This window comes from Fusarium verticillioides, chromosome 7 (genome assembly GCF_000149555.1).
Source record: "Fusarium verticillioides 7600 chromosome 7, whole genome shotgun sequence".
Taxonomy (NCBI): Eukaryota; Fungi; Ascomycota; class Sordariomycetes; order Hypocreales; family Nectriaceae; genus Fusarium; species Fusarium verticillioides.
The window spans coordinates 2,530,737-2,558,190 of record NC_031681.1 but is presented as its reverse complement, the minus strand read 5'-3'; the positions used below and the strand labels follow the sequence as shown (position 1 = coordinate 2,558,190).

Sequence of the window (27,454 nt, the reverse complement as noted above, 5' to 3'; positions counted from 1 at the left end):
TTAGTGAAGTGACAGCCATTCTCATTTGTCAACTTGGAAAACAAATTCCGAGTATCACTGCGATATCGAAGACCGAAGCTCGGAAGACTTGTCCACGATAGCAATGATTCCGCTGTGAAGTGTGAACAGGATCAAGTATGTGGTGGAGAGCTTCTAAGGCTGTAAATTCAGGACTGATCGTGATGATCATCGTCAACGTGACAGCCCCAAGATCCAAGACTCTTGCCGAGAGGACGATGCCCAGTAGAGCGGTTAGACTAAAAGCCCAACTCGGGACTTTTTTTCACCTGAAAGTTACGGTATATCATATGAGAGGCTGTATAGAGCGACATCGTCTGGGGTTGGATCCACTTGGGCGATGAGCATCGACCATAAAATCGATGCTATTGCCAATCTTGCCCCAAAGTTGCTGTGCGGGGAGTGCTTTGAAGACAATTGCTAAGCACGACGAGAGTCGATCATGCTGAGCTTTCAAGAGTCGCAGAATCTCGGAACGTAGCTCGGGTAGCAACGTCTACGCCCGCCCGCCCGCTATACTACAGGCGTGTGCAGAGGCAGCCTCATAGTCTGCTCAGAAAGTTCCTCAAACGTTTTGTGAGCCTTCATGACTGGTCAACTAAGTTCACAATACTATCGTGTAGTCCAACATCACCTCATTATGAACTGATGCCAGTCCTAAGGTGCCCGAGCCAAACTCGAAGGAGTTTGGCTTTCTGAGTGTAGCTTCCGAACAGCCCATCTCATTTCGGAAATTTTAGCAGGGAACTTTCAGGACCAGAGTTGCCTCTTTATTAGCCTTAGCGAACAACCTCCAACAGTCTGGGTAGGATCGATGCGTTGCATACAGAGTATTCTGGAGTGTGTTGAGCCGTGAAGAATTCCGCTTTCTTCGTACGATACTCGTAGTTAATGTGGTTGTCGACTCTCAAACGCTGGCTGACTTTTCGCGTCTTTCCGATCAGTCACGCTACTGCCGGAACTCGAATGCGTCAACTATCCGAGCTGTCGACCACAACAATATGCCGGCCAAGCTCCGTAGGCGACATCGGTAGTTGATCAGACATCACTTTTCTCATCGCCTTTGATCTGGGTACAAGACCCGATCCAATCAAGCCTCTGCTGTATTCGTCCCGCGTATCATGCTCGGGTTGTGGGTATCTCTGTGATTGCATCGGAAGAGATCCTTGTGTGCTCGGACAGCAGATGGTACTGTTAAAAGCAAAATGGTTGATCTTGCGATATCACAGACAGAAGTCAAAGAAACGCTTGTGCTTTTGAGGCAGCTCGCACGGGACAATGAGCCGGCTGGGGGTTTCATGGGTATAAACTGATATCCGTGCGTCGTAAGGTTTCCAGCAACATCCAACACTCTTGCTATGAACATAGAGATTCTCATAAGCGTATATTATCCCAGCAAGTGGATCCATCCTCCACGAGATGATAGCGTCAGGTCGGACCATGGAAATCCGGTGCTGCAGAGAGAGCATCAAGGCGTAGCTAACCGTTTGATCAGCCTCAAATCTTCCGCGAGGTAGACCTCATTTAGTGGCCCTAGGAACTTCTCCCCGGCCGTCCATGTCTCGGACTCAAATGGCACCAGGCGCGGTAATTCCAAAATGTCTTACAACTGCCAAGAGGACTCTACTGTACCAGGTTACTGGTCTCTATTCAGCATTAGTGCTCATGCCTGCTTCCTGATGGTGTGAGTAGATTGTGATAAAAATATCATAACCGAAAAATGCCGTGGTAGTTCCATTGCCAGTGCGGGAGTCTTGTCAGTGAAGGCAGCCTTTATCAACTGGCACGGCCCTCTTCTTCTTTGCTCGCTTCACAACTCTAAATCCAAGTTGCTCCCATCTCCATGTGTCGCCTCGTATCGATCAGATAGGCGCAGCGTAAAAGCCACATCTCTAGCGAGCTGACGAAAGCTATTTTGGTCAACATCGCAGCCTATTCGCGTGGCATTTTCCCAGTTCGATCTTGGTGACGATCACGACAGGACCCTAAAAGGGCAAAACTGGACATCAGATTGACGATCAAGCGCCACGGGCGGCGCCTCCAGTTTCAGGTACCATCATCAGATGCATCCAATGGGAGTGATTCCCGACTTTTAGATTGACAATCCCATCCTGGTGGCGCGCTACAGCATAAGCTAAGTTGCCGTCGAGGTGGGTAGAATAGCAAACTCGACAGATGCTGTTGCTCTTCCTCAATCACAGTGGCCTCCGTTCACCCCCAAATTTGGCAATTCCTTCCAAGATCAAAATCAAAGATGGGCCTGTTGGGACATCAATCTGTTCTCATTTTGATGCCAACTAGATCTGTGTCGGCCGCCCCGGGTCTTAGCCTCCCGAACAACAAATCGTAGCATGGCGTTGGGTCTAGATTTTCAGCTTGAGCCTCTCAAATTCAGTTGACTTCGATCCTCCAAAACCTCTTCTGTCCGTTGCGGTTCAACTTTTCCGAACTAACGTACGTTTATTAGCAGACAATGCCACAAGCGAGCACACACTACTGCTTGTCAAACAAACTAAACGGCATGACGTATCCGTAGTTTTGTACAATTGCTTTTGTTGTCTCTTCACCGGAATGACTTTTTTTTTTTCCCTCTCAGGCTAATCCTCATGTGTATGGTTGTGGGAACCATTTCAAAAGCTGTCTAATCTCTTCGTATGAATGAGAGGCGGGATGAAACAACCCGTAGCTGTTTGCCGTCTTTGAGTTATCTTGACAAACAGGACAACGTTTTGATTGATATGTCGATCAGTGTGAAAACGAATGATTAGCGCGAAGTTCCAAACATATTCCTTGTGTTGGGAGATGATTGTGCAGCTAGCTCAATTGGTGAACCGCAATTAGCAAACCTTCGTCCTTCCAGCAAAAGTAAATGCGGGAGGCAAACATTCAAACCACTAACCACACGGCCCTTCTCGTACCATGATTACAGCAGCCGTATAGCAATCGAGGTCCTCGGACTTCGGAGAGAGCGTGGTCCATTGGCCAACGTCGGGATCTCGTAGCGGGAAAATAAAAAGTCTACTGAGTAATCAGACAATTCGTGTTGCTCAGTTCCGCCAGGCTCGCAAGCAACCCTAGATCGTTGGTAGCAGACAGGGGCGTTTCTCACCGTTGCATTCGGACCCAGAAGTCCTCGATCTACTTCATAATACAGCATTTCCATCCAGGCGGGTGCTTCTTACTCCAAATGGCATATCTTTGCTGTTCCGGCGGTCCGGTAACTCAAGAAGCCGTGGGATTCAGACAGAGGGAAAATCGCACCGGTCGAAAAGTTTTCCCGTACTAGAAAGCTCCCAACTTGCAGCTTGCATATTCGACTCCAAAAGTGAGACACGGAATATGCATAAAGATGCAGCACTGTGGAACCCTTTTGCAGAAGTGCAGCAAGTTAGAGGCAAGAACTTTTTCAATCAAACTTTGTAGCAGAGGTTCATAGCTTGTGTCATTTGTACGGTGGCCATGCTAGGTCTGGAAGAAACGATCGTCCAAACCGGAAGTAAAATGTTCGTTACAATTTCATGTCTCAAAAGGAGCTCCATCAACGGAACAGCGCGGAGGCTGTTGACCGGGCATAGGTGATGATTGTCAAGTGGAGACGACGTCGACCAGACGGGCATCCTTGCATCCTGTGTGGCTTTCTTTGGGAAGCAAACTTGTCTTGACAACCTTCGTAGTTGCACCAGTTACACGTTCAACCAACCTGCCAACAAGCACCCCGGGGCAAACATAAGCGAGTTGGTGATGTGGATGAAGTTTGCCTCGGCTGGAAGCAGTTGATGGTGATAACGTGATCTCGGCCTGCTGCAAGGAGTCTGGAGATGCTGACGTTGAGGTGCAAGGTTGCGAGACACGGCCCCCGGCTGTTTAACTTTGTATTTCTAATATCGTGGCCAACTGCTTTGAATCTAGAATATGCACTTCGGGTTCGGGAGGAGCAGAGGCGTGAAGGTACTGTGATAATAGTCGACGCTCGTACAATAGATCGAGCTATCGAAGTTTGTGACCAGTATATGTTAAAGAGCTAATGGATTAGAGACCAGCCATAGACAAAGCAAGTTGTTGCGGGGTTTCTAGGTTCCCGACAGGCCGTGGGCATTCTCAGATATTCGACCATAGCAGTTGATCGTCTTATCAACTGGTGGCGCACAATTCATAAAGTTTCGATATGCGATGTGGGCGCCTCATACGAAGATCGTTTTATTCATCGTGGTAAATGTGAACAACTGTTTGCTATGGTTTCGGCATTGTGCCGAAGTGCCAAGTCGCCAACAGTTGAATAGTCACATAGTGTAACCTTTTAAAACGGGTGCCACTGCTTTGTATCAATACTGGTAGGTCATAACGGCTGTGACTGCGGGGTGTTGCTAAGAAAGGAGGATGGTTGATCCATATGTAAGGGCGGATTGTACACTCCGTACCGTGAGAAGTACAGTATATTGAAGGGATGTTGATTGTGTCGTGTGTCCTTTTGGGGGCCAACACGATGTGTAAGATTCTTTCTTGTGGGCGAACTTACGAAGGAAGAGAATGTAGCTCGCAAACCAAGACCATATTGGTAAGGTTACAGTCGGGAACATCAGTGATTGATTAACGTGGGCGGCTGAGGCTAGAGGCAAGGCTGACATTAGATTGTTTGCAGTAGAGTAGCAATAGGGTTCAATGACGCCTGCAAATTAAAGACCTGAGTGAAATTGTATTGGTGGGAACACGAACGTTCATACTAAGCCGCGATTGACAGTGGTAAATCGTCCATTAATTAGCAATTGATCGCGTCGTTGCTGTAATCTGCAACCCAGCCGGTATAACAAGACGGATATGAACAGGGGTAAAGCCGTCGTTGGTACCGGGGAGGCTTCGCGGAAGCAGGGGTTGGGTACCAGGTGTCAGGGATCAAGGAACCCTCCCCCTGGCCTGGCAGTTCTGGCAGCTAGCGGTAGGTGGTCCCCTGACCGAATGTTCGAAAGGGGTTTGATGTCACTAGTAGCTGTATCTAGCGTGAAGATTGAGGGGCCCAAGGGCTTGGAGCTGAAGCGGCAGAGAATGAGCAGGAAACAGAGGCAAAAAAGCAATGAATGGGAACTGAGACCATGCGGTGACCTTGACCTTGACCTTGACCTTGGAGGTGATGCCAATGATCTTCCTTCGGCCCGTCGAACAATAGAGGCTTAGGGGATCAGGGTCGATTGATGATCTGTGCTGGGCTATTGGCCACGAGAGACAAAGTTTGAGGTTCTGTGCTGTGCAGTATTAGATAAACCACTAGGCACAGATCGCCGGATGCCATCACCTCCAAATGATGGATGAGACTTGTCGCTAGGTAACAATTCCCTAGGTGAGCCAAGTCAATTTACGAGAATTGAAGCTCTATCGAGCTCGACCGCAATAATAAAGTGAGGCATAGTCAGGAGCCAAGTGTCCGGTGCAAGCGCCTCCATGAGGTTCCTGCTCCGTTAACTCAAATGACTGGTAGATTTGGTGACATCTCCAAAGAAGGTGCCAACTGGTAGTCATTGCGCTCCTCCCATTTGTCCTGGCCCAAGATGATTCCCAATTTGTCGATATCTAATCACCGGAGTTGGGCACACAATCTGGAGTCTCCCATCCACTCGTCATGGACCCTGCATTAGGCGATGAAGACTACTGTAGCTTTAGAGAGTTATCGCTCGCTAATAGTGTTGATGATGGCATCAATTCAGTAAAAACATAAACGTCAAACGCCACATCGTGTGGTTTAAACGGTTGTCCGCGGGGTTCCAGCCTTCCAGGGCATCTAGAGCCATGGTTCGAAACGCCAGATCGGAGTTATTATTCTTCAATGGCGCCGCCCCAAGCGAAACCGATTCAATTGTCGAGCCCATACGCGTGAGCCTCTAAGCAGTATTGAAGTTTAACTTAAGTATCGAGCACAGCCATAGAAATTTCCGGTCTTCACTCAAATGAGCAATGCCACCCACTCTCGGAACTGCTCTGCATATTTCCTTGATTCCAAGCGAGAACCCTGTTTCTTTCCAGAAGATGATCAGCAGCTAGTGGATGACGAAAGCATTACAAGAAAACCCTCATTTAAAGAGCTGAGGGCAGATCGCGTTCGAGAGAGGTCAGCTTCGTGAGATGAAAGAACGCAGAGAGAGCGCTTAAGCTTAGCTCCAGCGTCACCGAACTCCTGGAAACACTTCCGCCTCTAGAAGGACAGAAGGAAAGGGGGCGCAACGTCTTTCAGCGCCCAGCGTTTACGCCATTGATCAACCACGAGAGCGCCGTCATGCCTAACTTTTGCGCCGAGTGACAGACTAATTTGGAGCCGGCTCTTTAGATGAAGCAATTGGTGCCAGCCTTGGTGGCATCTAGACGCTCGATGGCGTGGAAGCGCGGGCACGGGGTGTAAATGACGATCCAGCAAGATGGGGAAATTCGTCTTTTAGGGGAAACGTTATCTGGCCGTTTTGTTTGCTTGTGAATTCCGAGGTGATGTGACCGAGGTTAATACGGTAAGCTTCATTTGTTTTCACATTGTTTGCCGGTGAGAAATTCAATATTGCTGATCCTGTGGCAGTCTTTACGATCTATTGATTGTCTAGCATTGAGGCGACATCGGACACTGGTCAGAGCCTGCGGAGGCTGCATCCTGTCAGACGGAAGGATTGTGCGGTTTCGGTCATGTCATCGATGGTAAGCAGGGTCCCAGCTTGTTTGATCGACTTGGTCCATGCTGTGCGCAAGTTCATGAGGCGGGGAGTCGGTGACAACAATAGCTTGCGGCTGAGTGGTCTCGTGGTGAGAGACGATATCATGGATGAAGAAAAAAAAGGGGACTGATGAGCAGGTTCCACAAAATCTTGATCGAGCCCGCACGGCAATTGCTCGAGTCTCCATGATGTTCAAGGAATGGCATCGTCCCGGGTGGTTGACTCTCACCATGCCCTGGACTGTCAGGCGGGAACTCGTGATGGACAGTCATGGATGGCTTTGGCTTTGGCTTTGGTCAAGGCCATGGATAGTCATGGAGCGGCCGGACGGCAGACCGCATCGCATCGATCAATTCGTGGCTCCGTTGTGGTGCTGAAGCGAGACGCAGGAGAAAGCATTGGTTTGCCCATCTTGCATATCGTCTGCAGGCCCAAGGTCAGGAACGAAGAAGCTAGGGCATGACTAGTAAACGAGGCACCGACGAGTCTCTTCCTCTGTCTCGCTGATTTTTTTGTACTGCGGCGCCCTTTGCGCAACCATCTCAGCCATGAATTACCCCTTGTTGAGAGGGTTTCTAAGCCCACTTTTGCTATCAGCTACCCGGCACTTCCACCATCAACACCACATTTTGTATCTCATGACAGCTGACAGTATCTACATATTAAATTATGTACAGATTAGGAAAATTGATAGGCCTGATCAAGTCCGGGGTGGTGGCGGAAGAGTTATTGATCATCATTCAATAGGCACAAAATGCATCTTGGTTGACCTACGAATATGTGATGGCTAAAAATACAGATCGCATGTGGCAACCAATCCGATAACTTGTCGCGCAAAGTGCAAGATGAAGCTAGAAATAGTTCATGTGATGAGACTTCCACCAAGCAGCCTGCCAGATTCAGTCGCATAAAGTATACATTCATCTTTTCTGACACGATTTTCTGACTCGAAAAATGCTCGCTCAAAAAAGGGCCGCGGCGTGATGTGGGCATTCCGTTGTTTCTCCTCTCCTGCGAGGCCATCCATTTACGAGTATCCTAAAGTTCTGTGCATACATGCATGAAAGAGGAGAGGAGAGGCGACGAGAGGAGATGTTGTGAGTGGGACTGAAAACCGTTGATCTCTGAAGTCTACTGGGAGTTTGGTAACGAGTTTATCGTATTTTTACTCTAGGGAATTTTATTGTGTGGTTTTTTGAAACCGCGTTTTCTAGCTGCTTTTGTACCTTTCGGGTCGTGCATATGATATGACACCTACCAGTATATACTTACGTAGGCACACACATTTTGAAAGTCCAGTGTGCTCTTGTGATTGAGTCTCCCTTTTTGCTGAGGGATGATTTAAGACAGAAACCCCAAGCTTGGCGATAATGACTCTGATGGTTTCCGTAGTGCGGCAAAGGGTCGCATCCTCCCACACAACATCCCGTGTTTCTGTCTGTCCTTGAGAGCTTCACCCAACCCAAGTATGTACTGCCGGATACCTGGGTCTTGACATCGGCTCGGAAGCCTTAACTACCTTACTGTACCCAGACAACAGCCAGGGGATAAGAGCTTCTTCAGCCGGGAGGCCCCCAGACCCCTGGGACCAGAAAGACTCCACTGAACTGCTAAGGTCGGGTTTTGGTGAGGTTAGGTCACCTTTGGTTAGGTCAGGTTAGGTTGAAGAGAAGAGAGAGAGAGAGAGAGCCCCGCTGAGACCGGGCACAATCCCTCCCGTGGACACTGCACTGAGCGCCACTCTTTTTTTTTTTTCCTTCTCTCTGACCTTGAGAGCCAGCCTCCCTGCTACCTTTTGGTTACCCCCTGGTCGTTTCACTGTAGAGAGAGAGAGGAACTTGGGGGCGTGGGGTTATCTTCCCGTGTACCTTGCCCTAGTCAATCACCCTCGCACTCAATCCAACAGTCAAGTTCAATTCAACTGTTGACCATGGATGGGAGTCCACTCCGCCCTCCACCCCCTGGAACTTGGAACTCCCACTTGGGACAGGCCAGGACCCCCTGGACTGGGAGAGAGAGACGGTTCCACCTCACTGACGAAAGACGTGGGTGTGCGGTGGCCACCAGGAACTGTAGAGCACAGAGCAACAGAGAGAGAGAGAGAGAGAACAAGACTCCCACCCGTCAAAATCGACTACTACCAGGGTCGTCGACTAACTCAAGTTAAGGTGATAATACCACGGCAATCCCCAGACCCCGACGTAGACGGTGTTCTTGTTCCCATCTCTTCCCCTCGACTCGACTCTACTCGACTTTATACCATTTACATTATTCCTCCTACTCAAATATCCTCTCCATCTCATTCATTGTTTTGCGTTAAGTGTGTGCGTGGGTTTGATTTACGGTCTGGTCTATTTTTACTTTTACGACTTGCTTCTACTACTCTTGGATCACCAACATCAGCAGCATCAACAACAACAACAACAGCACTCTACCACAACCAAAATAATTCGTCATCACCTAATCTGATACCTTCCTTGGACCGTTGAGCTCTCGAACGTTGCTGCTTCTCCACCCTTGTCGCTCAATTTCATCCGCAGCATTCCATCCAACGCGAACTCGACGAATGACCTGACTCACATCCAGTCAGCACAACCAGATAACGATATACCGACGACTAAGAACGATTAATTGCAATTGGTCAATTTGGATTGGAGTCATCACATTGACCTCATCACTCTGTGTTGACAAGCAAAGGTAAGCAAGAGGAAGAGCCAAGAAAAGAGAGTCGAAGGCGTCAGTGGCAGATTTGTTTGCAATTGTTCTACACACTCTATTCAACACAGCGCAGCACAACCCAACATCGTTCCATATTGTCTTATTTCTCCCCACAACCACGCAGGTACTGTACGTCGGCTGCAATGCACAGACGGGCTTGAGGCATACAGGCTATGCACATGGGCGGATCGTGCCGCAGACAGGCATGACAGGACTGGACCATACTGTACATGCAATGCACTATTCAGGCGAGACAAGTCACGAGGCGTTGTGTTGGGTCCAAGAGATGATTGTTGAATGACTTTGACATGGGATGATAAGAGCATGGGCAAAGCAATGCGCATCAAAGCAAAGCAAAGCTACGCTACGGAAAATATGGGCACCTCGCGAGAAACCGTTCAAGGTGGACGTTGAACGAGGCGGGTGTGCTTGCTTTTTTGGAGCCTGGGGGTTCACAGAGGAGCAACGTCTTTTTTTACGCCCTGAAGCCCCCTCTAAAACGTCTTTTGCCAGGTACCTGGCGTGGCCGCTACAGCTACGCCTTGCAGAAGGTCCCCCCCTGCGATCCTGAGCATTCCAATTCCTCGACAAGTCCTCCATGGCCCCCTCCAACCCTCTTGACATCGTCTCCCTTCATTCCATCACATTTCCCACAAACAATCAATTGAATTCGCGACTTCTCGTCCCCAGGTGACTTGCTAACATTTCTCTTCTTTCCCAGCCAACCGAGTTCCCCTTCCTCCATTTCCTGTTGCTGGCTGTGGTGCAGTTCTATCGAGTTTGATCCCAACATCATCACCACCACCACTTACACCATCGTCGATATCGAGTTTTCGTTACTCCAGCTTCATCATCAGCCTGCACTGTTCTCTTGGATATTCAGACACGACTGCTTGTCAAGAGAGAAAGGGATAGAAGAGGACTGAACAGAAAGAGCCGGATCATTTCTTGGTTCGAGTGGTTGTATAAACCCACCGGCCGAACCGTTGGTCCCCCGATGATCTAAACGGCGACATCGATTGTCAGCGGCAATCGCACGCAATGTTTAGCGACCAGCCTATGCGAGCCAGTCTCCAGGTGGCTCCCCTTGCCATCGCCAAATCACGAACTGAATCATCTGGAGATGCTTCATCGACCTCAGATAACGACAACACTCTCTACTCACAATCACAAATGACACCCCCCGCTACACCAAATGGCTCGCAGGAGGATCTCTCACCTTCACCCCAGTACATCCCTCCCCAAGTCTTCCACAACTTCCTGCGAGCCTTCTATCCTTTCAACCCCAGTTATGTTATGTCCGATTCGAGTGTGACATTACCTCTGAACGAGGGTGATGTGATTCTCGTGCACTCTATTCACACCAATGGATGGGCTGATGGCACATTACTTATCTCGGGCGCCCGAGGATGGTTGCCGACCAACTATTGCGAGGCTTACGAGCCTGATGACATGTGCAACCTTCTAAAAGCCCTCTTGAACTTTTGGGATCTGCTTCGAAGCACATCAGTCAATGATAAGGAGATCTTTGGCAACCAGGAGTTCATGAAGGGCATCATTGCTGGCGTTCGATTCCTATTGGTGAGTTATCCTTGGTTCACTTTGACAATTGACTTCTAACGGTACAAAGGAACGAACAAACTGTCTCAACCGAGAGTCTACCCATATTCAAAGGAACGATGCTCTGCGCAAGTGCCGCAAGTCTCTTCTCTCTGAACTATCGTCCTTGGTCAAGACAGCAAAGCGATTGCAAGAGACACAACGTCTCGAAATTGCTCCCGTTGAAGATGTGAATGATATCATCGATGAGATGATCCTCAAAGCCTTTAGAATTGTAACAAAGGGAGTTCGGTTTATGGATGTGCTCGAGGATGACCGAAGGGCACGTGCGCCTTCAGCTGTTACTGTTATGGATACAGTGCTCGAAGAATCATACGTGCCGCCAACACCACCCGCTGATCAGTCTTCCTTTGATGAACAAAGCCAACGCAGCACAAACATAAATGACACGGATTCCCAAGCTGCCGCCAGCGTCGCTGCCTCTGAATCGAGCGAGACTACTCAAACATCAACATCCATCTTCAACAAGCGATTATCGTCACTCAGTGGTCGTACTGGCCCGAGCTCTCACAGGTTGTCCCAGGGAAGCCTTTCGCAAGCTCAAGCTCACCGCTTGTCGGCCACTATTTCGCACCGAGTGTCTCTTGCTGGCCCATCGTCAGTATCAAGAGCCCATCATCTGGTTACTGAGCGCCTGAACCGCAGCCACGACACGTTCCTGTCCCATCTGGGCTCCTTCATCGGCCGCCTGCATCTCCAATCACAGTCGCGCCCCGAGCTCGCATCAGCGATCCGGCAGTCTGCGCTTTCAGGTGGAGAATTGCTGGCAGTAATTGACGGCGTCTATGACCACATCAACTCCAGCTCTGAGGCTCTTGCCCGAGCTCGATCCACCATGTTCGCCCGAATCCAAGATCTAGTCTTCTCTGCCCGCGATACCCTTGTCAGCGCTGCCTCTGAAGATGCCGATTTGATTATGCCCCATGACAACACAATGCTCCTCGCATCCGCTACGGGCTGCGTTAGGGCCGCTGGAGATTGCGTTGCCAAGGCAAAATCCGCTATCGAGCGCATTGGCGATTTTGAATTCGAGCTCGAGACTAGCAGCCTCGGAATTGATCTCAGCATTCTCGATATCGATACTGAGGAGCGAGCTAGGACCCCATCTGTTTCAGAGCACAATGACGCTGTCAGCGTTGCCGGCTCCAACCGAACCTCCAATTCATCTAACGGACATGCTCGTCGCCTCACTGTTGTCGCAATTGACAAGCCTCTTCCCGAGGTTCCCCAGGTGACCACACCTGCTGATGAACAGACCGCTCACCCTTCACCCACCTCTTCACGACGCTCGTCAGTTGCTGACGACAACGTCTCCAGCGTTGCATCCTCCATTTCCTCCCTGCGACCTTCTCTTCCTCCCCTTCCCAAGCTTTCTACCACTCACCTTGCCAACGAGGAATACAGCCCTGTTGATAACAATGATAACGACTTCAACTCCTCTTCTCGGTTCGACAGTATGGTTGCTTCAAGCGCTGGCAGCAGTGCCACATACCTCAGCCGTGACTCCGAGGTCAGCATGGTTTCGCAGTCTTCCACTCGAGCTACCACTCCTGAGCAGAACCTTGCCCCTCAGAAGCAGCCTTCGCTGTCGAATTTGAGTAACGGTGGAAGCTCGGAGGATGTCGACGTCGAGTCAAGACTTATGGAGAAGACTTTTGCTCACGAGCTCATGTTCAACAAGGAGGGCCAAGTTACTGGCGGCTCTCTCCCCGCTCTTGTCGAGCGTCTCACAACCCACGAATCTACTCCTGATGCCATGTTTGTCTCTACCTTCTACCTCACCTTCCGCCTCTTCTGCACGCCGATCCGACTGGCTGAAGCGCTTATTGAGCGATATGACTACGTTAACGACTCCCCTCATGTGGCTGGACCTGTCCGTTTGAGAGTATACAATGCTTTCAAGGGCTGGCTCGAGTCCCACTGGAGGGACGAGACCGATCGCGATGCTCTTGACCTGATCATGCCCTTTGCTGAACACAAGCTGGCGTCCTCTCTGCCTTCTGCTGGCCGACGTCTGTTTGAGCTTGCTCAGCGTGTCTCTGGCGAGGGTTCTCTGGTGCCCCGACTTGTCTCCTCAATGGGCAAGACCAACACCTCGATTGGTCAATACGTGCCCGCTGATACTCCTTTGCCCATTCCTGCCATCACCAAGGGCCAACTCAACCTTCTCTCTGCTTTCAAGATGGGTGCCGCCCAGCCAAGCATTCTTGACTTTGACCCCCTCGAGTTGGCTCGCCAACTGACCATCAAGCAAATGAACATCTTCTCTTCTATCCTTCCCGAGGAGCTTCTTGCTTCTCAGTGGATGAAGAATGGTGGCGTCGCCGCTCCTAATGTCAAGGCCATGTCCTCTCTCTCAACTGATCTTTCCAACCTCGTCGCTGAGACTATTCTCCAGCAGCAGGAGGTTAAGAAGCGTGCTCAGGTCATCAAGCAATGGATCAAGATTGCTCACCAGTGCCTTGAGCTCCACAATTATGACGGTCTTATGGCTATCATCTGCAGTCTCAACAGCAGCACTATTAGTCGTCTTCGAAAGACTTGGGATGCCATCTCCACTAAGCGCAAGGACATGCTCCAGAACCTTCAGGATCTGGTCGAGCCCTCTCAGAACAACAAGGTCTTGCGAACAAGACTCCACGACCATGTTCCTCCCTGCCTACCCTTCCTCGGCATGTACTTGACCGACTTGACATTTGTCGACATTGGCAACCCTGCCACCAAGCAAATGTGCCTGGGTCCCGAGTCTGAGGAGGATGGCAATGGTGGCATCACTGTTGTCAACTTTGACAAGCACACCCGCACTGCCAAGATCATTGGAGAACTCCAACGGTTCCAGATTCCCTACAGACTTACCGAGGTACCTGATTTGCAGGACTGGATGTCCTCTCAGATCAGCCATCTCCGCAGTGAGGAGGGCAATGTCCAAGTCACATACTACCGCAAGAGTCTCCTCCTTGAGCCTCGTGAGACTGCCAGCCGACCTCCAGTGGACTCTTCCGCTGCCTCCATCGGTGGCGTTGGAGGTGGCCGCCCTGACCTCTTCAGCTGGATCTCCCGCGACCGGGGCACCTCGACACCAACTCCTACCCAGATATAAGATTTTGCTCATCGCATCAGATCCCTACCGGACTGAACAGCAATTTACCTTCACCATTATCACACGCACATATTACCTCACACCAGTAACTACTTCCTCTTTGATACCCCCCATTTTTGTTTGAACTTCTTTCAGCAGATGGGAAACATCGTCATGTTCCTTATGACCTCTATATCCATCAGCACAACGGCGTTATTTACATTTGGGTCTGATAATTTATGTTTTACGGTTTTCAACTCGATTCCCATGGGTGGAACTTGTTCAAGGATCTTATCACGAAGCGTGAGCGCTGGGTCCTTTGAGGTTCGACACTCACATCAGAGATCGTCGACCTCCCTCCAAATTTCAGGGTACAGCTCATCCCGCATTTTTACATTCTACTTTCTCACATTCATTCTCTTCCTGGTTTTTGCATCCCTGTATTATCTCTTCAGGCGAAGATGGGGCAGGGCGGTGGAAAAAGGAAAAATAACTTCTGGGCACGGGTGCATTCGAAAAGGGCTTGCAAACGATTCATGGGTGCCTGGGTTGTTTATATTTTTTTCCTGTTCTTGGGTTTCCTTTTAATGTATTCTCAAACGCCGCCGGCGCGAAAACGAGCGTATCTGATTCTTACTGTATGAAAAAGAGACGGCAAGCCTGTCGTATCATGTTTGTTATTCATCATTGAACTTCTGGGAAAGGAGTCTGGTGAATCAAGGACTGGACAGGCAGGACAGGTGACGGAAAAGAAAGACAAAACGAATGTATTCTGCAATAGAATAGGAAGAGCAAAAAGAAGAATTAGGATCTATCGTCCTTGAAATCTGTTTCCCTCTGCCACTACGATGTGATGTGTCTACCAAGTTGAGGTGACGACTCTAAGCCTACTGCATGGTCGTGACTTTCAGCATAATGGCAGAGCCATAATCATATGTAAGAACGGAAATGAAGAAACCCCCCCCCCGAGGGCATATGTGATGTAAACGTAAATCTTCATTGAACCGCTTCATGCAATGTAATACGTCAAGCAATAACCCAGTCCATAGGTAGTATGAGCCATCCAGCTCCCCAATGTATATATATACATGCTGAACGCCGATATATCATTAAATTATTAAGTATTCTTATAAATAGTAGGCCCATTCGTCTCTCTCCCTTTCCTACGCCTCTGTGAGGGCGATCTTCTTATCTGTAGGTGCGACAATGACGTCCTCGATCTTCTCGTCGCTGAACTTAAGATCCTCTTCGATTGAGACGGAGTCCTGGATCTTCATAAAGATGACAGGGGCGGCGATGACGAGCGAAGCACCGAGGCAGGCCCATGTAGCGGCGAAGATGGTGTCGAATGGCTTGCCGAGGCCGTCGAGACGCCAGAAGATGGCTGCACCGGCGGATTGGATACCCTTGTAGAAACCTGGTTTGAAAAGTTAGTGCTCTGGTATGGACACATATGAGAAGGATGATTAGGACTTGCCAGCAAAGTTTGCTGTCTTGCGGCCAGAGTTGGAGAGAGCACCCATGTACCAGTAGATGCAAGTCTGCCAAGCAGCATCGAAGAAGCCGTAGAAGAAGTAGAGGAACATGGGAGCAAGGAACTTGTGAGCACCATCGTCCCAGTCAATCTTGTCATCCTCGTTGGCAGGGTTCATGGCGATCTCGCGAGGTCGCTGATCCTTCTGCCAGGCATAGCCACCACCCCAGATAGCAAAGGTCAGAACAAAGAGGACAACCAGAGAGATCTTTGCTCGGACACTGCGACGGACGCTAGAGGCGTCAAGGGCGTATCCAACAATAAGGGCGCCAAAGATCTGAGCGAGCCAGTAGAGCAAGTTGTTGAGAGCGCGAGTGCGGACGTTGAACTGAGCGAGGTTCATGTTGACGTTTTGGTAAGTGTAGAAGATGTTTGAGGAGAAGAACATGGGGAAGAGGAGGACGACCCAGGGGGCGTGGGAGAGTGTTTCCCAGAGACCCTTGATTTCGGTGCTCCATGAGGGGTTCTTCATAACGATGACCTTGGTGTTGTCCTCACGAACGATCTTGTCGGCGTCGCAGATCATGAGGGCGAGGATGGCGCCGATGGCCATGAGAGCGATGAAAGCGGCGTATGTGCCATCGGAGACGGGGCCAGCTTTCTTGTTGATGTTTTGAGCAAGGGGGATCTAAGATATGTTAGTGACTACAAAGCTTCAAGCGGGTCCAAGAGGTACTCACAAGAGAACCGATGACAGCACCCATGTTGAAAATGACCCAGAACCAAGAGATATATCGCCCCTTGCTCTGCTCAGGAGGATAAGACATCATGATAGATCCCTGAGCAGCCCACAAGAGTCCAGCGCAGAGACCCAAGAGAGCACCAGCAAAGACGACAAAGGGCATGTTCTGAGTATGCGAATAGCACAAGAACGAAGCAGCATAGACACAATATCCCAAACCTCCGATGGACAGAGTCAGACGAAGGCCAAGTCTGTTTGCGAAAGTACCAGCGAAGAAACCAATGACGGCAAAGGTGCTGTAGAGAGCCGTATTGGCGTGATCCTGGGCTTCATTGGAGACTTGGCCGCCACCTCCGAGGCCAGTCAAGGCATTGAACATGCCGGGACACAAGAAGCAGACGATGGAGACCATGAGGAGTTGGACCTTGGGCGAGGCGTACCAGAGGTCAACGCCAGCGATGCGAACGGTCTTGTACATCCATCCTTTGGGGCGGAAGCCTGGTGTATCTGAGTCTGCAGATTCTGAAGCCGCTTGGGCGATGGGGTTTTCCTTTTCGTGAGTAGACATGTTGTGTGGTGATGAGGGTCAATGCCCTGTACAAGACAATTGATATGCTTCTCTAGACAATTGAAGACCAGAAGATGAATGAATGAGATCCAAGAAGCCCAGATAAACCCCGGATGCAGCAGAATTAAAGTAGTCGCGAGAAAAAGATGGAGAGATCCAGGCACGCGACGTACTCTATCGTGAGGGTGCCCCCAAAAATAAACTAGACCCGACCCCTGCCCGTCCTTGATAGTTACAATTGGGGAACTGTGTGTATCACGAGAAGGCGAAGAGAGAGAAAAGAAGGAGAATGGATTGTCAGGGGTCTCGTCGAGTGGTGAGAGTGGATGAGATGGGATGGGATGGCTGATGGATTGGATGGATGGAAGATGGGGGATGGTGAGGGTGGTGCGGGTTAGTTACAGGGGGGGTTAATGGGGAGATGCAACAATGGATGGAGGGTGTTGATTCGCTTACAGTGGGTGAGGTGGCGTATTTTTCCATTATTATCGACGTATCGGTCTAGGCCGACCATGACAGTTTATTACAGACATTGATTTATGAAGATATCGTCAGATATTAAATAAACAATTGAGAGATTGATATCAAGAGTTGAGGCTCTGCAAAAAGGCCAATTCCGTTACCCTTGACAGAGGCTTAGTTAACTGCTTTGAACCGCCAAGTCTGGAGGCTCGTATCATCTCAACCACCACAGAAACTCGATTCAGAAATGTCTCCCAAAACGTCCACGGTATTCCCCAGATTCACAAGATCAAAAGCCATCGTCTCCATGGGGTAGCATTTTCTCAAACATGAGAGGCTATCAAAGCTCGAGCGGCGTACCCTAACGGTAACGTTCGTGGATGTCACAGATGCCCGCATTGGTAACGTTCTACCCAAACTTTAGCTTCGTGAAAACAATTGTGGATTCGATTTGCCAGGCTGAGATGAGACTGGCTGATTTGGGGCTACTGAGGTCATCATCTGCAAGTTGAACTTGGTGATATCTTTCTTGGCGATAGTAACATTTACATTTCATTGTAGATTCCATGGTTGCTTTTCTGATGCCGTTGCAAGACATGGAAGCCGTTGGGCATTTAGTTGTCTCCCACCAAACCCCAGATCAATTTAGGGTCTTCTAGGGGAAAGGCCCGACTGCCAAGCTCCGTGATTGGTTACACAACACCGAATCTCCAGACTTCACAGCCCGTAACCAGTTGAACGGGTCACCAATAACAAACCGTTTCAAGTCACAACACCCAAGATATACATAGAAATACCAATACGAAGATGCATGTCTCATTACGAAAATTGTCATCTTGCCATCTTGTTTTTAGAAATATGTCACTGGCCCCCGGCAATGCCTTGTTCCTCTCGTAACATCCCATAATTAACTCACTCATCACGATAACACCAAGTCTTTCTTACTGTAGCTATCTCCCCCAAGCTCTGACCATGAGGTGAGAGAGGTCCAATTAATTTATATCCGCATGTAACGTTTCGCCCAGACTGCGGATACCACGATATCTCATGTTCCACGGCCTGCCTGATTTGACACTCGTGGATTTAAACTACGTTTCACTTCAGCCGCATTTGTTGGGGTTGCTGTGTTCATTCTGAGCAGGTAAACCGAGATAAAGCGATCCACTGATTGATTGATTACCTGGTTACAATGAGTTGGGGTTGGAGATATCGGAATGGAGTCTTGGTCTTGGCCTTACTGCATCGTGATAGCGATAGTATGTAACTGATATGCATGTTACGTTGTTGAGATAAACAACTGTCATTGATCTGGTTGCAACTCTGTTTAGCGAGCCTGCATATAACAATCGCTTCTGATGCATGGGTCATGATTGACGATCCGTGTCCTCGGTACCATGACTTGTTGCAATTAATTGGTATCCACGGCACGGATACTTTGGTGTAGTTCTATTGCATGGGTTTGTGTATAAAAGTTCCCGCCCCCATTTTGTGTTCTTGTGTAGAATGGAAGGGGAGCTATTGGATAGGGTTGTTTTGACATGCAAGGTACTGCTCTGACGATGGCAGCTAAATAAAGTGTGCATGATGATTTACAACAAATGCCGGTGCTCAGGCTGTCGTGTTGGCATCATTCGGTGGCATCCATACCAGCTTATGAATCCGGTGTAAGCAAAATCTCCAATAGAAAATCGATTAATCAAGCCACAGTTTATACCCATTGTCCGTAAACCTAACCAGAGAACTCCATACCTGTCCTAGGATATTTAGTTTGAATTATCTGACTGGTTGTCAGACTTACAAACCTTGATGGCCTTTCTTTGTCGCGAGGATCAACATGACAACCCTGGTATTGGAGCTTCACGTAATACTACATATGTGCTCTCTGGACAACTCTTTCTAAACAGAATAAACTTATATTATGCAAATAAATTGCTGAAACTAAAAAAGACCATTATGATATCTTTACAATGCCATTATTTGTCACAACTCCAATGATCCTCCTTTGTTGAATCTGGCCATTAACATCACGTGAGTCTGACAAATTCTCACACTCTGATTCGCTCGGACAAGATCGGGGAGCCATTCTGACGTACAAGCGGTTTCCGGCAACGAACGCTTTAGCACCGAGGAGCCGGGCTTTGAAATCATAAGCCTCCACTATCCATCCACTAAACCTTTGCCTCTCTCGATACCAATCCTCAACCTCAACATCACCACCACATGCGCCCACAATGTTTACCTCGAGATCGATAACGAGAATCGCCCTGCGACGAGGATGCCCTCTGAGGCAATTCTCAACCTCGAGACCTCTCGCTGTGTCCTACCACTCATACACTTTCCCAACACATACCTCGACGCCTCCGAGAAACGACGACGTTCCTGAAACTTCAATAACACAACCTGATCCTCTCCCTAAAGTCCACGAGACACGACCTCCTCCTCAACAACCGCAGCATCCTCAACCGCCTAAGCAACAAGAACCCGCGCCAACACAAAATGCTACTCCCGCCACATCGGCATCAGCTCCGAAGCTCAGCGAAACAGAAGCTCAGAAGCCAAAGGCAGCTAGACCACGACCCAAGCTACGACCGCGCAAGGCCGCTATGAACTTGACGCCCTCTGCGGTGGAGCAATTACGAGAATTGCTTGACCAGCCGGAACCGAAGCTCATCAAGGTCGGAGTACGGAACCGAGGATGCAGTGGCTTGGCCTATCATCTTGAATACGTTGATAAGCCGGGTGCTTTTGACGAGACTGTTGAGCAGGATGGCGTCAAGGTCTTGATTGACAGCAAGGCGCTGTTTAGTATCATTGGGAGTGAGATGGATTATGTTGAGGACAAGCTTAACCAGCGGTTTGTCTTTAAGAACCCAAACATCAGTAAGTTACCACAACAATCACAGATCGTCATCACACTAACAGACATCTCAGAGGAGGAATGCGGCTGCGGAGAGTCCTTCATGGTCTAGAATGAAAACCACCGTCTGGCCATCGCACCAGTACATACGAAAACAAAACAGAACACCACTCACGAGACGACGTCATTCATGCTTGAACGACAGGAATGTTTTAAGAACCCATCCCGTCGTCTCAACATGAGACACGAGAGTCCGAAAATGATCAAAGTTCAGCGAGAAACAGCATGCATAGAAGCATTTGCGAGTCGCGTCTTGTAAAAACCAAAAACAGGAACTGTCGGGGGCAGGCATGGTAAACCCGTAACTAGGATCGGCATAATCATTGGCGTTGGGTTAGATTGGAGACATCACCTCCCTTTGTTTGAGAAAAACATTATACATTCATACATACATATACCAGCGTGCCGCTTTCTGGTACAGAAATGAGGAGACATGGAATAATGAGATGGTCACAACCAAAGGGATCTTTTGTAGATCGACATGGCGAACTTGTGTAAATAGTATCATAGGTTACAACTGCTGTCTCGCCGTCCTTTGCCCCCTGTTCTGCCCTCTGTTATCGTGCCATGTTCTTGAGCAATGTCATTCAGTAAGCAAAGACTTGCGATGCGTGAGGAAGCAGCTCGCGAATGGTTGGTACACTGATACGGAGCAGAAGGGTTAGGCATAATGTCAAATAAATCGGGAGAGATTCAGCTGTTCTCAATGAATGACGCTCAAATCCAACTGGAATAAAGAGTAGAAGCTAGAAGAAGAGCTTTGGCAGACGAAATTTGGTATATATACCGATGTGTTTTGCTAGCTGATATCAATCACATTCGTCAAGATGGCCGAGTGGTCTAAGGCGCTGCACTCAAGACGTTGTCTTATCCGGTTAACTGGGTTCTTGCAGTATCGAAAGATTCTTGGGTTCGAATCCCAATCTTGACAATTTCCTTTTTGACTTTTCGTGATTATGATTTCTTTTTGCTATTTTATGTGGATAGATGATGCCGAGTGATTCATTAGTTTTGCATCCCATGACTGCCTTTTACTGTAAGCTGCGTATGGAGCTTGTGTAAGTCAAGAAACTGACTGTAAGCTACATCTTGAAGGTTACTATATCTATGCCGATACGGGCTACTGACGAAGGGATACTTTCCTTCCAGAAGTACTCGCCATCCCATATTATCTTGCATGTTACACGCACGCAAGCCCGTCATGTGTATAGCATTGACCAGTATGGCTGCTCGTTGATGTTAGTCACATGACTTCGCGATATGTGTTGCTCTAGATGTTGGCGTCGACCACGCCCTTTGATGTGACGCATCTTTAATGACCGTGATTTAAAACGTGACTCTTCCGTTTACTCCTTGAATTCATATCAACATTACGAGCCATCACATAGCCAATGCCCATAACTTGGATATTCCCCTTACATATAGTTCAGCGCACTTCACTATTGTACCACATCTGCTGGACAAAGCTATGGCAGCCCTCACCAAAAGCAAGCGAACTCTTGAAGAGCCCCAAGAAGATCGCAAAGTCAAAGTTACAAAGACCAAGAAACAATCATCACCTGCTGCACCAACCTCACCCGCTGACTTCACCACAATCATGGCTTCTCAACTAGCTCTCATCGAAGCATCCAGCCGCACACCATTCGAGAAGAGTGTATGGACACTTCTCTGCCAGATCCCACGGGGTAGCTTCTCAACATACGGTATCATGGCCGCGCATTTAAAGTCATCACCAAGAGCTGTAGGCAATGCGCTGCGACGGAATCCATTCGCACCAGAAGTACCATGTCATCGCGTTGTGGCTACTGGAGGTGCGCTGGGTGGGTTCAAGGGGAAGTGGCCTAAAGATGGTGAGGGAATCACTCTTGATGAGAAGAGGAAGCTTTTGAGAGGCGAAGGAGTGAGATGGGATGATAAGGGGAAGGTTATAGGGACACCGTTCAGCGGATTCGCATGAAATGGCCTCTGATGAGACATTAACTCTATTTTGTACTATACAATAATAATGAACATCATGAAGTTGGAGGCTTGGTATCCTATCACTGGACGTCTTTGTCCATGTGGGGGAAATACGGTCAACAACAAGCCTATTGTAGCCGAAACCCGGAGACGTTTTGGTATCCAACGACAACGTTTTTTATTCGTGCTTCACCTTGGACTCACCCGAGACGGATTTGCATGACCGGTTTTCACAGCTCGGTAGTCTTGTGCCGCGCTGGAACAGGTTTGGCGGTTCGTAAAAGAGTGGATCTGGCAGAGCCCTGAGACGGTAGATGATGGATCTTGGTCACCGAGATCCAATGCAATGCAAATGTGACGAGCCCGCGGGAACAGATGGTGGTTGTTATGTCATGCCATGCCATGCCGTGTCATTTGCTCGGAGAAGCGATATATTCTGTAGCATCGCCGAGGACATTGAGGTCAACTCTATACAGACTCAAAGTCAACCATATAGATAGATTAATTCAGGTTTAGAGAGAGGAAACGGGTAACAAAGGCATTATCATCAAACACGAAATGCACCACAATCAACCAACACAACAATTATTATATCATAATCAAAATCGGTGAATGTCATTTTCCGTCCTAATACTTGTCTCGTTTCTGCTCTGCCTCCAAAGTTAGCCCGACAAATCCCGTGCCCAAAATAGTGGATCAAACCACAGAGCACAAGCCTAGGTTAGTGGTCTGTCTGAGGCTCCTGATTGATTGAGCGCCGTAGCTTCGTGGATTTGGTTTTCCTCGTCATCCGAAAACCTCTTTTTCTACTGTTACCTCCTTGTGACGATCTAAACCGCTCTCTCCCCTTCTTCTCTTTATCCCCCTCAAACTCCCTCCCTTTCTCGATCATATCCCCCCAATCTCCCCTCTTCCTTTATCCCGTCACAATGTTCAAGCTCGGCCGTAGTCGTGCTGTGGCTTCGGCCCTCAACGCCTCAAAGGTATGTCCCAGTTCTGTTATCGCCCGCTAAACAAAAGCTTGTGATGCGCTTGATAAATATATATACAAGCAGTTACTAATTCTAATGTCAATAGCTCCAGTTTGCTGCACCTGCCGCTCGATTCCCCGGCGTTCAACAGCGACGAGCTCTGAGCATTCACGAGTACCTCTCTGCCGACCTCCTCCGACAGGTAAGGTTTTATCTACTCAATGTCCCCCCCTTGACGACCGTCGATACTACGAACTACAAACTACGGGACTCACCTTAGAAAAAACCACGGCTGCTAACCCCCAACAGTACGGCATTGGTGTCCCCAAGGGTTCCGTCGCAAAGTCCGCCAAGGAGGCCAAGGAGATCGCTGAGAAGATTGGCAACGATGATATGGTTATCAAGGCCCAGGTCCTTGCCGGTGGCCGAGGAAAGGGTACCTTCGACAACGGCCTGAAGGGTGGTGTCCGTGTCATCTACTCTCCCCACGAGGCCGAGATGTTCGCCGAGCAGATGATCGGCCACAACCTCATCACCAAGCAGACGGGCGCTGGCGGCCGTCTCTGCAACGCCGTCTACATTTGCGAGCGCAAGTTTGCTCGTCGTGAGTTCTACCTCGCCATCCTCATGGACCGTCAGAACCAGTGCCCCGTCATTGTCTCCTCTTCCCAGGGCGGTATGGACATTGAGACCGTCGCCAAGGAGACCCCCGATGCCATCCACACCAACTACATCGACATCAACGTTGGTGTCACCGACGAGGTTGCCCGCGACATTGCCACTAAGCTTGGCTTCAGCGAGCAGTGCATCGAGGAGGCCAAGGACACCATCCAGAAGCTCTACAAGATCTTCACCGAGAAGGACTCTACCCAGATTGAGATCAACCCTCTCTCAGAGACCTCCGACCACAAGGTTCTCTGCATGGACGCCAAGTTCGGTTTCGACGACAACGCCGAGTTCCGACAGAAGGATGTCTTTGAGTGGCGCGACACCACTCAGGAGGACCCCGATGAGGTCCGCGCTGCTGAGTCCAACCTCAACTTCATCAAGCTTGACGGTGATATCGGCTGCCTTGTCAACGGTGCCGGTCTTGCCATGGCCACCATGGATATCATCAAGCTGAACGGAGGTCAGCCCGCCAACTTCCTCGACGTTGGAGGCGGTGCCACTCCTGCTGCTATCCGAGAGGCTTTCGAGCTCATCACCAGCGATGCTAAGGTCACCGCTATCTTTGTGAACATTTTCGGTGGTATCGTCCGATGTGACGCCATCGCCACTGGTCTCATCAAGACCGTTGAGAGCATGAACCTCCGAATCCCCATCATTGCCCGTCTCCAGGGTACCAACGTTGAGCAGGCTCACCAGCTCATCAACGACTCTGGTCTTAAGATCTTCTCCATCGATGACCTACAAACCGCCGCCGAGAAGGCTGTCCAGCTGTCCAAGGTCGTCAAGATGGGTAAGTTGCATTGGGCCCTACAACGCCTGTTCTGATTGCTAACACTCGAATAGCCCGTGACATCGATGTCGGTGTCGAGTTCACCCTCGGAATCTAAACAGCTCCACTTGAAAATGCTGTTAGACGAGCAGTGGTGAATGGATATGATATAATAACAAGATGTGAGACTTGAGCGCCAGGAGGCTGCGGTTCCAACCAAAACCGAGAGTAGATGAAACAAACACTCATGAAAAAGAGTGGGAGACATGGGTGGATATTCCTGTTTTTTTTTTAAATTTAGCATGCATCGGTCGGTCTTTGGAGCTCGCTGCTCGTAAAGACACATGGTTTCGATGCTCTCGAATGTGTCCGATTGGTTCGATAGAAGGACGGATGATTAAAGGATGGACGGGCGATATGGTCTCCAACAAGATGATTTTTCGCGTATCCACGCCCTGCAACTGTTGTGTTCCTGCTGCTGTGATTTGTGATATGGCGTGGCGTGTGAGATTAAAGGCGACGGACGAGTCGTCATGTCTCGTGAGATGACGAGTAGACACTGAGATTCTCAAGACTCAAAATCGCACTGCCTTCCCCAGGCACGATAGAAGAAGATTGTGCCATGCAGCCAACTTTGGCTTGCTTGGAGTCCACATGGTATCGTGATGGGTTCTTGAATCATGACAACAGCTGAGAGGTTAGAAGAGTCATTCTCAACAAAGTCAGTGGAACAAGTCACAGATGGGCTGTTGGACTAATTATGTATAAAAAGACGATTCGATGTTTCGGTCCAGACTCGGCTAATAAGTCTCTCGGATGTAAGGGCCCAATTTCATGCATCGTCTCAGAGCCGCATTCTTAGCTCATAATGGGATGATTTCAACTTGTTGACAAAATGTATTAATAATGGATCAAAGGGTTAGATGATAGACAGTATGGCGAGTATTGAGGTCGCTTATTCAAGTGAAAGGAACAAGAAGAAAGAAGAGGAAGCTCTTCGGGAATAACTTTGGTTCAGATCATCAACGTGCAGTTGAAATGAAAGCCACCCATCATGGGCAAGGCTTGGCGATCTCTCGTCTCGCCGCACACCATCACAACCTAAAGTCAGCCTCAACTTTCCCACGGCTCCCTGCTAATATCGTGACTTTTCTCTTTTCTCACCTTCCATCTCCACAGCATTTATCACATCATATAAACCCCCTTGAGCACAGATATTCATGACTCACCAAATGAAATCTCTGAACAAGATTTTCCCAGCTTATCCTCGGTTATTCCTCTTGCCAGCGACCCACGTCTCAATGATGAAAATCTCCTGACGTAGATAAGACATCGGATCGAGCCGCAAAGGGGCACACACGTTAACCAATGGGTTCTCGTTCCGTTGAGGTTCGAAGCGGGAATTGCGTCGGTTTCATTTCCAGATCCACTGCGGAAGAGCCGCATGCAAGCAACTTTTATAGGTAGAGGCGAGGTGAGGTGTGAGGTAGGATTTGCGAATGCCGACCCAAGACCGACGCGGGAAGAGAATCTGAGATGGAATCTGTAGATGATGGTGAGAGATGAGGCTGATGGTGAGCTATGATGGAATATAGGGTGATTTGGAGAAAGAGGGGATTTGGGAGTGATTAATTATATCTACTTGGGGTTGTTTTCATTGGTGAGGTTAAAGGCGTGTAAGTCAACTGTTACTGGTTGTATAGGCCAGTTTAGTATATCTAACAGCTTGCCAACTTGAGACAACAACATACCCATAACATTGCCATTGAACTATAGTAGTTGTAACAAACAGTAACACAAACTCTCCACCCAATGACCTCTATGCTATTCATTTGCAGTCCTGTCTCGTAGTGAGCTCACTCAATCATCTGTCAACCTCACGTGCCAACGCCTCCAAACCACTTCCTCCTCAACACGCAACACCACAACTTCACAAGCCCGTCAAGTCCAATGCAACTGCACGTCGAAATAAGGCCACAACTTTAATCAGTTGCCGCGCTTATCCCCCGTCTAGCACGTGTCCCCCATTCCCCAGGCCGACGATTGGGGGGAAAACGCGGGGAAATGGAGATTTACTTGTCGTGAGGGGAAGCAAAAAACCGCGCCATAATCCATCCCATGTAAGAAGCGGTCTTGGCTCTGGGGAAACTCGGTCAAGAGAGAGATTCACAGGAGGAGATATAAAACGTCTAAGAAGACGTGGTAAAAAGTGAAGGTATCGCGATTTGATATGTAGATTTGCAAACCCACTCTTTTCCCGGACGTCTCTCGGTATCCGGCTGAGAAGAGGAGGCTGCCCCATTTTGTTGCCGTGCATGGGTCAGGGATGGCCTTGGTCTAGTCCTGGGTCTTGCTTGGATGGCTTCGAGAGTTTTTGATGCGCAAGAAGAATACTTTTGCAAAGGAGAAGCTCGGGTTGGTTTGTTGGTCCCACATGCTACAGAAGTGAAGAAACATAAATACCCAAGATATCCTCTTCATTCTTTCGTGGATCTGTAGTTCATTCTTATCTTCTTTGGTCTTAGCAAGCGACTTACACACAACTTGACGTGGTACTTGAGATATCTTCAGTCTCAACAAGTCTTACACCTACCTATCTGACTACTCTTGCTACTCAACATTACTTCAACCACAACAACTATATCAACCTCACTCATACTCAAGATGCCCTCTTCAGTCAAGAGTTGGTTCGCTCGTCACTGCGCACCTCCACCGCCAATGACAAACAACCCTCTATGCCCATGCACAACCTGCTTCAACGGCGGTTCACTCTCCAACAACTCAGCATCATTCTCCATGTCC

The 27,454-nt window shown here is 49.0% G+C and overlaps 7 protein-coding genes and 1 non-coding gene across 13 annotated transcripts; 6 read left to right on the top strand and 2 right to left on the bottom strand.

The window, feature by feature from the left end:
• Window positions 1-4,833: 4,833 nt before the first annotated feature.
• Window positions 4,834-5,488, top strand: FVEG_17051 (hypothetical protein; the record flags this gene model as incomplete). The annotated part of the gene is made up of 2 exons (XM_018906322.1): window positions 4,834-4,951; window positions 5,000-5,488. The coding sequence occupies 2 exons, from the start codon at window positions 4,834-4,836 to the stop codon at window positions 5,185-5,187; spliced, it is 306 nt and encodes a 101-aa protein (XP_018759245.1). The 3' UTR covers window positions 5,188-5,488.
• Window positions 5,489-8,635: 3,147 nt separating this feature from the next.
• On the top strand, window positions 8,636-15,013 carry FVEG_11565 (hypothetical protein). 3 transcript variants are annotated; one of them, XM_018900870.1, is made up of 3 exons: window positions 8,636-9,401; window positions 10,144-11,003; window positions 11,053-15,013. In XM_018900870.1, exons 2-3 carry the CDS (start codon window positions 10,464-10,466, stop codon window positions 14,140-14,142), a joined length of 3,630 nt encoding a protein of 1,209 aa, XP_018759243.1. In that variant the 5' UTR covers window positions 8,636-9,401; window positions 10,144-10,463; the 3' UTR covers window positions 14,143-15,013. The 3 variants fall into 3 exon arrangements, with proteins under 3 accessions (XP_018759243.1, XP_018759242.1, XP_018759244.1); XM_018900871.1 differs by having other exon boundaries at window positions 8,857-9,440; window positions 11,053-14,943; XM_018900869.1 differs by having other exon boundaries at window positions 8,636-11,003.
• FVEG_11564 (hypothetical protein) lies at window positions 15,011-17,280 on the bottom strand. 2 transcript variants are annotated; one of them, XM_018900867.1, is made up of 3 exons: window positions 16,336-17,280; window positions 15,599-16,283; window positions 15,011-15,538 (listed from the first exon to the last, which is right to left on the bottom strand). In XM_018900867.1, exons 1-3 carry the CDS (start codon window positions 16,903-16,905, stop codon window positions 15,285-15,287), a joined length of 1,509 nt encoding a protein of 502 aa, XP_018759240.1. In that variant the 5' UTR covers window positions 16,906-17,280; the 3' UTR covers window positions 15,011-15,284. The 2 variants fall into 2 exon arrangements, with proteins under 2 accessions (XP_018759240.1, XP_018759241.1); XM_018900868.1 differs by having other exon boundaries at window positions 15,011-16,283.
• A 2,010-nt stretch (window positions 17,281-19,290) lies between these two features.
• Window positions 19,291-21,054, top strand: FVEG_11563 (hypothetical protein). The gene is made up of 2 exons (XM_018900866.1): window positions 19,291-20,247; window positions 20,299-21,054. The coding sequence occupies exons 1-2, from the start codon at window positions 19,599-19,601 to the stop codon at window positions 20,334-20,336; spliced, it is 687 nt and encodes a 228-aa protein (XP_018759239.1). The 5' UTR covers window positions 19,291-19,598; the 3' UTR covers window positions 20,337-21,054.
• Window positions 21,055-21,105: 51 nt separating this feature from the next.
• FVEG_17050 lies at window positions 21,106-21,215 on the top strand. The gene has a single exon. It is a non-coding gene; the product is annotated as a tRNA-Leu (tRNA).
• Window positions 21,216-21,546: 331 nt separating this feature from the next.
• FVEG_11562 (hypothetical protein) lies at window positions 21,547-22,436 on the top strand. The gene has a single exon (XM_018900865.1). The coding sequence runs from the start codon at window positions 21,753-21,755 to the stop codon at window positions 22,239-22,241; it is 489 nt and encodes a 162-aa protein (XP_018759238.1). The 5' UTR covers window positions 21,547-21,752; the 3' UTR covers window positions 22,242-22,436.
• A 409-nt stretch (window positions 22,437-22,845) lies between these two features.
• On the top strand, window positions 22,846-25,152 carry FVEG_11561 (succinyl-CoA ligase [GDP-forming] subunit beta, mitochondrial). 3 transcript variants are annotated; one of them, XM_018900862.1, is made up of 4 exons: window positions 23,006-23,226; window positions 23,321-23,416; window positions 23,524-24,673; window positions 24,727-25,152. In XM_018900862.1, the coding sequence occupies exons 1-4, from the start codon at window positions 23,173-23,175 to the stop codon at window positions 24,768-24,770; spliced, it is 1,344 nt and encodes a 447-aa protein (XP_018759235.1). In that variant the 5' UTR covers window positions 23,006-23,172; the 3' UTR covers window positions 24,771-25,152. The 3 variants fall into 3 exon arrangements, with proteins under 3 accessions (XP_018759236.1, XP_018759237.1, XP_018759235.1); XM_018900863.1 differs by having other exon boundaries at window positions 22,846-23,226; window positions 23,524-25,152; XM_018900864.1 differs by having other exon boundaries at window positions 22,846-23,226; window positions 23,321-25,152.
• Window positions 25,153-26,251: 1,099 nt separating this feature from the next.
• FVEG_17049 (hypothetical protein) lies at window positions 26,252-27,087 on the bottom strand. The gene has a single exon (XM_018906321.1). It carries the CDS (start codon window positions 26,967-26,969, stop codon window positions 26,652-26,654), a length of 318 nt encoding a protein of 105 aa, XP_018759234.1. The 5' UTR covers window positions 26,970-27,087; the 3' UTR covers window positions 26,252-26,651.
• Between the last annotated feature and the right edge of the window lie 367 nt (window positions 27,088-27,454).

What these genes read in the sequence shown, in the direction of transcription:
- FVEG_11561 (XM_018900862.1), top strand. Translation starts at nt 23,173, where the DNA reads ATGTTCAAGCTCGGCCGTAGTCGTGCTGTGGCTTCGGCCCTCAACGCC. An exon ending in CGGCCCTCAACGCCTCAAAG is followed by an intron (nt 23,227 to 23,320) that starts GTATGTCCCAGT and finishes TAATGTCAATAG; the next exon opens with CTCCAGTTTGCTGCACCTGC. An exon ending in CTGCCGACCTCCTCCGACAG is followed by an intron (nt 23,417 to 23,523) that starts GTAAGGTTTTAT and finishes AACCCCCAACAG; the next exon opens with TACGGCATTGGTGTCCCCAA.
- FVEG_11565 (XM_018900870.1), top strand. Translation starts at nt 10,464, where the DNA reads ATGTTTAGCGACCAGCCTATGCGAGCCAGTCTCCAGGTGGCTCCCCTT. An exon ending in CTGGCGTTCGATTCCTATTG is followed by an intron (nt 11,004 to 11,052) that starts GTGAGTTATCCT and finishes AACGGTACAAAG; the next exon opens with GAACGAACAAACTGTCTCAA.
- FVEG_17049 (XM_018906321.1), bottom strand. Translation starts at nt 26,969, where the DNA reads ATGCACGGCAACAAAATGGGGCAGCCTCCTCTTCTCAGCCGGATACCG.
- FVEG_11563 (XM_018900866.1), top strand. Translation starts at nt 19,599, where the DNA reads ATGTTTACCTCGAGATCGATAACGAGAATCGCCCTGCGACGAGGATGC. An exon ending in CTTTAAGAACCCAAACATCA is followed by an intron (nt 20,248 to 20,298) that starts GTAAGTTACCAC and finishes CAGACATCTCAG; the next exon opens with AGGAGGAATGCGGCTGCGGA.
- FVEG_11564 (XM_018900867.1), bottom strand. Translation starts at nt 16,905, where the DNA reads ATGTCTACTCACGAAAAGGAAAACCCCATCGCCCAAGCGGCTTCAGAA. An exon ending in GTGCTGTCATCGGTTCTCTT is followed by an intron (nt 16,284 to 16,335) that starts GTGAGTACCTCT and finishes AACATATCTTAG; the next exon opens with ATCCCCCTTGCTCAAAACAT. An exon ending in CAAGACAGCAAACTTTGCTG is followed by an intron (nt 15,539 to 15,598) that starts GCAAGTCCTAAT and finishes TTTTCAAACCAG; the next exon opens with GTTTCTACAAGGGTATCCAA.
- FVEG_11562 (XM_018900865.1), top strand. Translation starts at nt 21,753, where the DNA reads ATGGCAGCCCTCACCAAAAGCAAGCGAACTCTTGAAGAGCCCCAAGAA.